The following is an 11,260-nucleotide window of genomic DNA, read 5'->3' as shown; positions in this document are numbered from 1 at the left end:
AATTAATTCATAATTAAGATTTAGATAAGTTAATAATCATGTTTATTTATAAATTATTCATAAGATTAGTCATTAATATCAATAAACCGAGCTCACAAGTGTTTAAGCTTATTTGTTTTATATATTTTTGCTATCAAAGGGGCACAAATAATTAATGAGCTCTTATCGATCGAGACAAGTATTGAGCTTCATGAACATCATGTTCATTTTACAGCCCTAATTAGCTTCACAACAATCCGTTGATGCAAAAGGGCTAGCAGAATCATGAATTTAGGATACGATTGAATTCAAAATTTAATACGTACAGAATTATAATCTTAAAATCATTTTTTTAAATGATGAAATTTTAATCTTATTAAAATATTATATATATAAAAAGTTTTAACTATTTATTCAAAAGTAATATTAATCAATATATACACATATAAATTAAAAAAGATTTACGAAAATTTAAATAGTTAATTAGTAACACAAAGTTAGTTGAGAAGTTTAAAAATTAACTAAAATACTTAAATATTCAATTATTAATTTAAATAGTCAATTATGTTTTATTGCTTGCGCTTTAAAATTTGATAAAACACCAATTAATGTAGTAAATAATATGTATTAAGATGATGATTTAGTTATCAATTAAAAAAACATTATTAAAACTTTTCAGACAAAAAAAAGTTACTGATATTATAATTTCACATTGTATATATATGATTAATTTATTAATTTTGAGAATACATGATAAATCTATTAAAACCCATAAATATGTGATGTATTTAATATTTTGTTGCTTTTGTATTTGTATGGAATGATAAAAATATAATTTCATATTATAAAACTGTTCAAATATTTCAACATTAGCTGAGAAATAAAATAGGACATTTTAGCTGAATTCAGTAGTCCTCCTTAACCTTTTGACTCTATGGAAAAAAACACATTTTTAAAAATAATTTGTATAATTAAATGGCCAAATTTAAATACTTATTTAGGTTAAGTTTAAATACCTATATGTTGGGCAAAATTAAAAAGAGTAAATTTTGTATTAAAATTATCAAAAAAATATATTTTTTTAATCATCAAAATAGTTTGTCTACCCATCAAATTTTTTAAGACGTAGGTGCGACGAATTTTCAAATTGCTAAATATAAACAATCAAAATTTACCTAGTTATTTAAAATAGGTTTCGAAATGGATGATTCGAAACTGGGCCCCTCGACCGTTTATTTTGTGCAGTTCGGGGTTCGCTCGATGGACGTGGTATCGCGTTGCATAATTCGGCCGCGGAGGGGGAGAAGCTGCGTGTGCGCCCCATCGACGAACGCGCGCTCGGACCCCGGGGCATCCGCTCCACCCTCCAGCGCCCGCGAGCCCTGACCCCAACCCTAGCCGAACACTCAGCGGCGGCGTCCTGTCCCCGACGTGCATCGGGATCCGTCGGCCCTGCTTCGTTCGGCGGCAGCTGCCGCTGCCGGGGATCATCATGAAGGGCCTTTTCAAGTCGAAGCCGCGGACCCCCGCCGAGTTGGTGCGGCAGACAAGGGACCTCCTCGCCTACGTCGACGCCAACCCCAATCCCCGCAATGGCAAGCGGGATGAGAAGGTGAGCCGCCTTCGTTTCTTTGACGGACTGATGGTTGAGTATGGTTCGGTTTTGCCTCTTTCTTGTTTTGGAAGGCATGGGTTTGGCTTTTTCTTCCTGTTAGGCGTACGTATATATTTTTTTCTTTAATGAAAGATGATAGATTGTTTTAGTCACTGTGAACCTGATGGAATAATTGCATTTTAAGCTGTCCGAGTATTTTGAAATTTGGATTTCTTTCTTAATGCCGGCTTACACCCTTGTACTCGATTCAGGTGATGTTAATCTTTGGTCATATGCTTAATCTGCTAACGGATTACAAAATCTTCCCTCTCTATTTTGTTTCCTGTTCGCTCTACATTAGGGTTCTTGCTGTTTTATCTTATCCTTTTGCAAACTTCATACATTTCCCCCATTTTGGGCTCCTGTCTTTCTTGTTCATATATATAAATGATGCCTCCTCTTAATTAAATGAAACCTTGATCTATCTAAGCTTTAATTGCGGGAGAAGCAGGTATACAAGCTCCTTTGATTTTATTTTGCGATCATCAATTGCATGTATGCGTACCTTACTTCCAATATAGACTCAGTTGAACAACCTGAGGAATGACTGTAGATTAACAGAAACTTGACTATGCTATTAGATCCAATATTCCAGTTCAAAGAATTGAAAAAAATCCCTTTAAATTGATCAGTACATTTATGTCTCTGATTCTCCTATTCGCAAAGAGACTTGCCCATAGCAAATCATTCACTTAGCAAAATGTAGAGGTAATGATGTTACTTTGGGACTTTTGGAGTGACACACAAGAAGTACAGCAGTATGAATTCCTACTCCAAACCTGACCTAACTATGAAAGATAATACTTAGCAAAATCAATATAGCTTTTTGAACATTTTTTAACTTGGTTGCTGGGAATTAACTTCACAAAGCATTTGCCTCTTGGAACCTTGACCTGAAATATTTAATTAAAATGTTGTCCCTCATGTTTCAAGGGATCTTTGATTTTATGATGGAAATGAAGTGAAAAGGCTTACTAGTGATTGTACCTTCTAGAAAGGAACTTGAGCACATGTATCTCAACTATGTAGATTAAAAAAAATAGTGCTGACTGCAGTAGATTGAAGTTGGGTCAGGAGAGATTGACGGAAGCAATTAAATGTTTTTGCACTAACCTAGTAAATACCAACCAACTTATTTGTTCAATTTTATAGATAGGTCGGCTTTTTTTCTTTAGGATTCATAAAAGTAAGGTTTAGGTTAACGACATTTTTGTTTAGACTCGTCAAATCTAGATCAGGTCTGATCCACACATCATCTTTTATGTTTTGTCCATTTAAACATTGATTACTTTAATGTACTATAGCTCCATGAACTTAGTCAAAGATCAAACATGCGCCTCCTCCGTCTTGAAATAATGGATATATTGGACATATGGACTATCTAAATGATAACTCAATCTTAATTGATTATACTCAGAGGTGTTCTCATTCTTCTCTAAATATTAGCAACACCATCGAATTTACTTAACCGTCATGCATTGGTACTTCCTAGAGATTTCCTTATCCATTATTATTCTCATGTTATGATTGGGTTGTTTTCTTTATCCACATTGTTTCAAAAAGAATGAGTTTGTATCACTTATAATTGACAAATATATCAAGTTTGCACATGGAGTCCCATTTCTGTATGACTTTCGACATTTTCTTTTACAGGGTAAATCAGGCATTTCTTACCAAATTTTCTTTCAACTCTTCTCATGTAGATGATAGAACTATGCAAAAATTTTAGGGAATTGAAGTTTATTCTTTATGGCAACAATGAAGCTGAGCCAGTTGCTGATGCTTGTGCACGACTGACTCAAGAGTTCTTTAGACAAAACACTCTACGTGTACTAATTTTTTGTCTCCCAAAGTTGAACTTAGAAGTAAGTGTTTCAATCTCTCACCAATCTAATGATCTTTGATCTTGACAAATGCCAGCAATTGAATATCCCAGATTTCTAATAAATTTTACTGCCTTCCTTTGAATTTCTCTTGATTCATTGTAAAGTTTGCTAAGTTTTCTTTTGTGAGACATTTAGGTTCAAAAGGATGCAACTCAAGTTGTAGCAAATTTGCAAAGACAACAAGTCAATTCACGATTAATTGCAGCAGATTATTTGGAAGCTAACAAGGATCTTTTGGACCTTCTAATTTCTGGGTAAGATTCAAATTGAATATGTAACTCGTTATTTTATGGCTTTTACCTTCTTCTATTCCTGCCAGAACATGCTCTGATTTACTGACAACAATTTGCTTCTATTTTTTTTTTGCTTTGTTTGCTTTTAAGTTTTAATATCTCTGTCTTTAGACTTGGTTTTGTCAACATTACTTCTCGGAGAAACTCTAGTTCTTTATGACAATGATTTAGGTATCAGCTAAAATTATGATTCAATGCCATAAACTTATCTTTCTCAGTAGCTATTATGAGTTTGTGGAATTATCTTGTAAATCGCAGCAATATTTGAAGCCATTCCAGGAAACTTGGGTCAAAGTTTAGAGTTAGACCAATCTCAACTGTATAGCAAACAGTAACAACCTAATTCCACTGATACTGAGATATCATAGTAATGATGATTATATGATGCTATTAACTTGAAAATTTTAAAAAATTCCTTGTGATTTTTTTTCTTTTTGTATTGTTTTTTAGATTGGTAGATTTACTAATAATAAGTTTATTTGTTACACTATTATACCTGTTTTGAAGATTTTGTGTTACATGACACATACTTATGCATATTGCACATGCAAATCGTTTTAAAATGTGCATCTCACTTCCTAGGTGCAACATAGCCCTTATTTCTTAGTGCCTACTGGCGTAGTGCCTTTTGAAGCATTGGTTTCATCATGTACTTATGACAATTTGAATTCTGGTGTTTCTCTCTAGGTTTTCTTCAAATGTGTCTGTTTTGTTTATGCTTATATAGGTATGAGGACATGGATAATGCTTTACACTATGGATTGATGCTTAGAGAATGCATCCGACATCAGTGTGTAGCAAGGTACATGTTTTAATGGTTTGAACTCTGTCTTTATCTTTTGCGAAAAAAGATTCTATCAATATTGAAGTGTGGATCAAGTCTTTTTCTAATAACTTGTATAACTAGTCACTAAATCAAATTTAACATAGTATTACAATAGGAGACATGCTTTTCAATCATTGTGTCAAGTAAATAAATATTCCTCAGTAAAGTAACTTATCTGACAATTGAATTTGGTCTAGTCTACTTAACTACATTTTTTTTTGGGAGGGGGAGGGTATGTATTTTGAGTATTTGCGTTAACTTCTGTGTCCATCTTAAATTTCCATTTATAATGTTGGATCTAGTATTTTCTTCATGAAGTAATATATCTTGATAAAAAACCTGAGTCTTCAGTAATACTAACTTCCTAGATGTTTATTCTTTGCCATTATATCTAGTGTCCTTGGATCAAGATTATATGTTTGCAAAACTATAATTGTAACAAAAGACAAAGAAATTGGATTTGCATAGTTTGGCATTCTAAAACTGTATTAGAAGAAAGTGTCTAACTTGGGTAAATATAGCAAAGTAGTTTAGTGGTCGACACATGTAGTTTTTTGTAAAAGTAATTGTTTGAAATATTGGCCAGTATTTTTTGATGAAAAAGTGGAGCCTACTATGCTATCTACATTCCACCTCATTAATTGGAACACACTTATGCTTTCCCTGGTAATATAGGAGAAATTCGTTTTCAACTTCAGGTCCTTAAGTAAATCATACTCGATAATTCCATGCAAAGTCATGGAGAGCTCTCCCTGTTTTTATTCCAATCATCGCAAATAGTAAGGTCATCTAGTTATCATTTTTCTTTTTTCAATTGACCATTAATAAAAGAGATTTGTAGCTACTTGAAGATTTCTTAAATTGAAAAATCTTTCTTGCTCGTTCTACCTTTTGTTATCGATCTAAATTCCAGCAAAAGAATTGACCTGAGACTTTGCTGTTTGAGTAATATTTCTGAAGCACTGTTTTCCATTTTTACCATTTTGTAGTCAGATCTGCTTGATGAAAAATCATTATGGTAGGGTTGATTACTTTCGATTGCCAAATGAAGTATGAATAGTTAGAGCAAATCTTCCTAGCAAAGATTGCAGTCATTGTTTGGAGTTCAAACATTGTCTGTCCATGTATGATTTATCCTAATATGCAAATATAATGAGATCAAGCTTTTCTCTGAAATTCCAAACTGATTTATTGGAAATTGTTTTTTCTGAAAGCTATTTTATTGTCCAATATATTCTGGTGCAGGTATATTCTAGAGTCTGATCAAGTGAATAAGTTCTTTGATTATATTCAAATTCCAAATTTTGACATAGCAGCAGATGCCATTAAAACTTTTAAGGTGAAATTGATGCCCAGCCACCTTTTCTTTTAAATTTTGTTTTTAATTTTCAGTCGATTATTCAAGAATATACCTATTTAGATTCTCCTACTAGTTTTTTATGATAGTATGTAACATCACAATATTACAAAGACTTGGTCATCTGGGACCTTTAGGTACCTAATGTTCTTGTGTTTCTGCTTTAATAACTAAAACTGGTGGAATTTTGGGAAGAAGCAAAAGGAATTCACGTAGTATAAAGTTTGGATATATATATATATCTATGTCTGCGTGCATGCGTGCGTGGGTGGAAAATTATAGGTTTCAGAAACTTGAATTCTCATATTACCCCTTGGGTTCAGATTTTGTTCAGGTCAACCATTATGAAGCTTAAAGATCACAAATGACCTGGAGCCTATAGCAATGGGAGTGGTTCCACAATTTTCTCAATTAGATTCCCATAATATGACAGATCTGAGGATCAACTCAAATGCCTAAACCGATGTGATTATTATTTTCTCAATTACAAGCAAAGGTTGCCTGAGTGGCAGTTTCTCATGCAAACAATCTACCTCCTAAGAAATTCATATACTTGTTCACTGCTTGCTCATCATATTAGAAGTTAAGGATGAAACCTATCGACCTATTGATATAATGGAAGTTGTGGAAAACTTGATTGATTTTATGAACATTGCATTTTGTTACTCCAACATGACACAATTGGATAAGGGTCTGCTTCTTCCTCCTTACCTCTACTAATCATTGATGCTAAATTTATCCGGATGGAAAGATAGGAGGGGGAAGGAGAGAGGAAGGAGGAAAAAAAAACACAAATGCATAAATTTAGAGTGATCCATGATCCTATCACAATTTTGTGACATTTTGACCTATCCCTTCCCCTTCTCTTGTATCTTCAATCCAAGAAATCCAAAATTGATGTTTAACCGGTGAGGAAATGGTAGAGGAATGCTAGGGAACTGTGGCGAACCTTTCTTTACTACTACATACTGCGAAAGTTTGTTTCTGGCAAAGATGAATCAAGTAGAAGGAGCTGGTGAAAATGAACCTGATGGTTAAGGATAGAGTTATGCCATGGACTTTACTGGCTCTGATATGATTGGAGTGGAAATAATACATAGATTCAATGCATGTGGTTGTGGGTGTAGTCACTGTTTTAAATATAGAGCAACTCATAATCAAAAGAATCAAATAGTTTTATCTTTATGTATGGTGTTGATTTCTCCCCTTACCCTATGAGCTTATATTCAACATACTGCTAAGGAAGGAGTGCAAGGTTTACAATCTGTTTCCATAGGGGTTTTGGTGCATAGTAAAAATGAGATGGGTTTAGTGGTGATCGACCTTTACCATTTATTGGTACAAGGTGGCGTTGGTCAGCATCAACCAGTAGGAGGGGGAGGAGGTGGAAACATCAAAAAAGTAAGAGGAGGTTCTTATGAAGAAGAGGAAGGGGCATTACATCCAGTAGAAGTTGTTGTTAGTCCTAGTTGCTGCAACAAGAATTTCGTCCTTGTTTTCAAGGTGAAGACGTCACTTCATATAAGGTTTTGATATATGAATTCTTAATCTTCAGTCTTTGCCTCTCCAACTGGTTATTCATTGACTTTTAAGTTCTCATTTTTAATAACGTGGGCTTTTGTTTCTAAAATTTGTGAGATCTTATAACTAAACTGGATTAGAATTGTAAAATATATTCATGGCCACGTTAGGTTTTTTAGTTTTTACTTGAAATTTTCTTTGTCATGTCTTCATTAGGATGGTGAGTATTTACCTCTTGTAGTGAGGTAACTTTATATTGCCTTTTAGCTATAAGTTGTCCCATGCATTTCAAATATCTTTGTGAAAATTAATTTTGGCTTTACATTGAATGCTTTCTTTTTCTTTGTGGCATTTAGCACAATGATGATGCTAGTGTTCTTTCAATACAGGAGCTAATGACAAGACATAAATCAACTGTTGCGGAGTATCTTTCCAAAAATTTTGACTCTGTACGTGATCCTTGACTCTTATCCTGAATGCATGTTGATCAGCTTTTGTTACCCGTCTTCAAAAATTCAGTATTCCCCACTGGTGGCCATATTTTTCTCATTCATTCACTTAACTGTTATTGTCCTTTCTTAGTGAGAAGTAAGTTTAATATGTCCTTTGGTTATCTTGGCCTAGAGTTCTACCCAAATTTATCCCTTAAAGGCTCTGTTTAATTTGATAATTATTTATCTGTTTCTTGTTTCATTTTTTATAGAAAATTTAACTCCAGATTGCTGTCGTCTCCAAATTATCTCACCAAAAGCTCTGTTTCTTCTTTTACTCAAATTTACCCCCTAAAGGCTCTGTTTAACTTGATAATTATTTTATCTGCTTCTTGTTTCAGTTTTTTACAGAATTTAACTCAAGATTGCTGTCATCTCCTAATTATCTCACTAAAAGGGCATCTGTCAAGGTACTAATGATTTTTCAGAGTGTTTTTTTCCCACATATTACTTTGAGAATTGCAGATACATTTTTTTCATTCGGTCAGTTCAAAAATAGATATCTTTCACAGTTCATGTATAGGTTGTGTTCATCTTGAAAGGCTGTGAAGCACGGAAGTCCTTAATTTCTTTGTTCATTTTTTTTTCAGTTATATTTTTCTTGATGCATCTTGATTATCTAATTGTGAAACACTTTCTGCTTAATATTATTTTAACACTTTCTGCTAAATGTTATTTTCCCAGCTTTTAGGTGACATGCTACTGGACCGATCGAATTCTCGGACAATGGTGCACTATGTTAGTTCAAAGGACAATCTTATAATTCTGATGAATCTTCTCAGGGTATGCTTGAATTGATCTTCTCTAGACAATATATATGCTTCAAAATATTTTACTTAAGAATCCTTTTTCGAATTTTTGGCAGAAAAGTTTCTTTATGCAAAAATTCAATCTTCCTTAATTCTGAAGTTAGGAAAAATTATCACAGGCCAAAAACGATATGAGGAATTGGGGTACCTAAATACAATTGAGATGGACAAAGTAAGTCACATTTGTCTAACCAAATAAAAAACTAAGATGCATATAAGTTTAAACTTAAACAAGTAAATTTCATTTCCATTATTAATCAACTTCTAAAACATTATTACCTATAACCGTCAGTTAAATTGAGCCCAATTTATTGTAGTTCACCCTCACCAAGTTGTTTCTCGATCTTCCAAGACCACCAATAGAATGGTGATGCAGGAAGGCAATGCATCTTCTCCTTGTTGTTATCATCCTTTAATTGATACTAGATTTGGTTGAATCATGATTAAACTTTTTTTTAGAAAAGTAAATGACATTGAAAATTAGTAGATACTCAAACTTCTCAGAAGAATGTTTGACAAATTAAAGTCAACTTTTATTGGCTTAGCAGTGACTCCCACGCCCCATTCATGGTCTTAAAACTGCACGGCATCATATGCAGTTGCAGAGGAGGATTGTGAAATGGGCAATATAGACCGTATCTTACTACATACGGCATATAAACTTAACCAAAGTGATTTAGAAACTAAGCTAATATATCTAGTAGCTTGTAACTTGTAGCTGTTGATTTAACAATTGTTTTGAGCTTGGATCCCAAAAGAGACCTGAAGTATTCATTACCCAGAGATAGTGCAAAGTTAGAAAAAGCCCTTGAGTAAAACAATGCTTGAGTTGAAGTGATTGTGTTTAAACGTAATAAAGATAAGATACGCTGAATGTGAAACAAATTTGCCAAATGAATCTTGGTATCATGTCTGATCCTTATGGACCAATGATGTATCAAAGGATGGATGTTGTAGCAGATGGTTCATGTGTTTCATTGTTGTTTAGTTTGGGAAGCATTACAAAAATACACTGTATAATTGCTTTTCCAAAAAGCTCATCAATTTGTAGGTTGTAGATTTTCAATTAGACGTGCCATCTTGAATCTTAACCCAAATTACATATTCTGAGCCTTACTGCAAAACCTCTAATGGTTTGCCTACAACTACAATCGTTGATGCAAAAGGTTACACTAGAACTTAGCTGCTTGCCTGCTACTTTCTGACTATTGACTTTTTACGCAATCCTCCATGCTGCTCAGAACATCATCGTCATGTTTAGTCTTTGAATTATGAAAAACCTTTCTGACTTAACCAAATTGGTGGGAAAGACATGCAAGAAGGTGCTGCATAGAACCTTGTAAAAGAACGTGAAGTGTTTGTGCACATCTCAAGGTGCAACGAATTAATTTTTATAAGAACACGAGATCATATTGTATATTTATTCTATTATGATTCTGCAACATTGATATGCTGTCAAGCCACTACATAGCATGACATATATGCATCATGCAGATGGGAATGGAGGCCCATACGTTATGCTTGTTAAAAATTATTTGAAATTTAATTTAATTTTAAAAAATTCACATCTATATGCAAAACATATTTATGAATATACATAATGATACAAGGCACATAGTAAAGATATATGGTTCATATATATACATAGAAGACATGTACTGTACATACGAATATTCTAGTCATGCATATTTCCCTATTTACAGGAATCAAGCAAAAATATTCAGAATGAAGCCTTTCATGTATTCAAGGTATAACTTCTCTCCTTATTGTGACACTAATGCTGCTCTTCATTTGTATCTTTTTTATTTGTGATTTTTTTTGTTCTGAAATTTCAGTTATTTGTTGCTAATCAAAATAAGCCACCTGAAATTGTAACCATACTGATTGCAAACAAAAGAAAGCTTCTTCTCTTACTTGACAATTTGAAGTTAGACAAAGGTATGCTTGAGCTCTTCAGTCTGAATGTCTGAACATAAAAACAGTGGAATGCTTCCTCATGGATTCTGTATCTTTTTTCTTTTGTTCTGCAGAAGATGAGCAATTTGAAGCTGACAAAGCACAAGTCATTGGAGAGATAGCAACTCTTAACTAAAGAGAATTCTTCATATAATTCAATAATATCAGGCTTTTCCATGTGATACTATAATTTATGTTAATGCATTGCTTCAATCTCCTTGTGAACAAATGCTATATATATAGCAGATGCCAAGGCCGGAACGTGAGTTTACTCTCTAGTTCATCGTGCTTCGGTTTGACTCACCTTTTTCACTTTGCTGGTTCACTTGAAAAAGGCATCTAATTGCAGACATCATTTCTTGGCCCTGTGATTTTTTGGCTGGTAAATCAATGCCCATTTTAGGCACTTCAGCTAATTAGATTTGCCAAAGAACTATATGCGTTCTTGCCTCATTGAATTCAGGCAAGTTTTACTTCATTCTCGGACT

The 11,260-nt window shown here is 33.6% G+C and overlaps 1 protein-coding gene across 1 annotated transcript; it reads left to right on the top strand.

Annotated features, from left to right (window-relative positions):
- Nucleotides 1-1,471: 1,471 nt before the first annotated feature.
- LOC141833708 (putative MO25-like protein At5g47540) lies at nt 1,472-10,908 on the top strand. The gene is made up of 11 exons (XM_074721198.1): nt 1,472-1,591; nt 3,337-3,498; nt 3,655-3,773; nt 4,540-4,614; nt 5,884-5,977; nt 7,906-7,965; nt 8,349-8,417; nt 8,692-8,790; nt 10,520-10,564; nt 10,652-10,754; nt 10,847-10,908. The coding sequence occupies exons 1-11, from the start codon at nt 1,472-1,474 to the stop codon at nt 10,906-10,908; spliced, it is 1,008 nt and encodes a 335-aa protein (XP_074577299.1).
- Nucleotides 10,909-11,260: the final 352 nt, after the last annotated feature.

The sequence above is a fragment of the Curcuma longa genome, chromosome 8, assembly GCF_044706935.1.
Source record: "Curcuma longa cultivar G26 ecotype Majalengka, Jawa Barat chromosome 8, ITB_CL_G26_1.1, whole genome shotgun sequence".
In the NCBI taxonomy this organism is placed as follows: Eukaryota; Viridiplantae; Streptophyta; class Magnoliopsida; order Zingiberales; family Zingiberaceae; genus Curcuma; species Curcuma longa.
This window is presented reverse-complemented; position numbering and strand designations above follow the sequence as displayed.

Excerpts from the sequence above, each read along its gene's own strand:
- LOC141833708 (XM_074721198.1), top strand. The coding sequence starts at position 1,472 with ATGAAGGGCCTTTTCAAGTCGAAGCCGCGGACCCCCGCCGAGTTGGTG. Across the intron at positions 4,615-5,883 it reads CGACATCAGTGTGTAGCAAG|GTATATTCTAGAGTCTGATC; the intron begins GTACATGTTTTA and ends ATTCTGGTGCAG. Across the intron at positions 7,966-8,348 it reads TTTCCAAAAATTTTGACTCT|TTTTTTACAGAATTTAACTC; the intron begins GTACGTGATCCT and ends TTCTTGTTTCAG.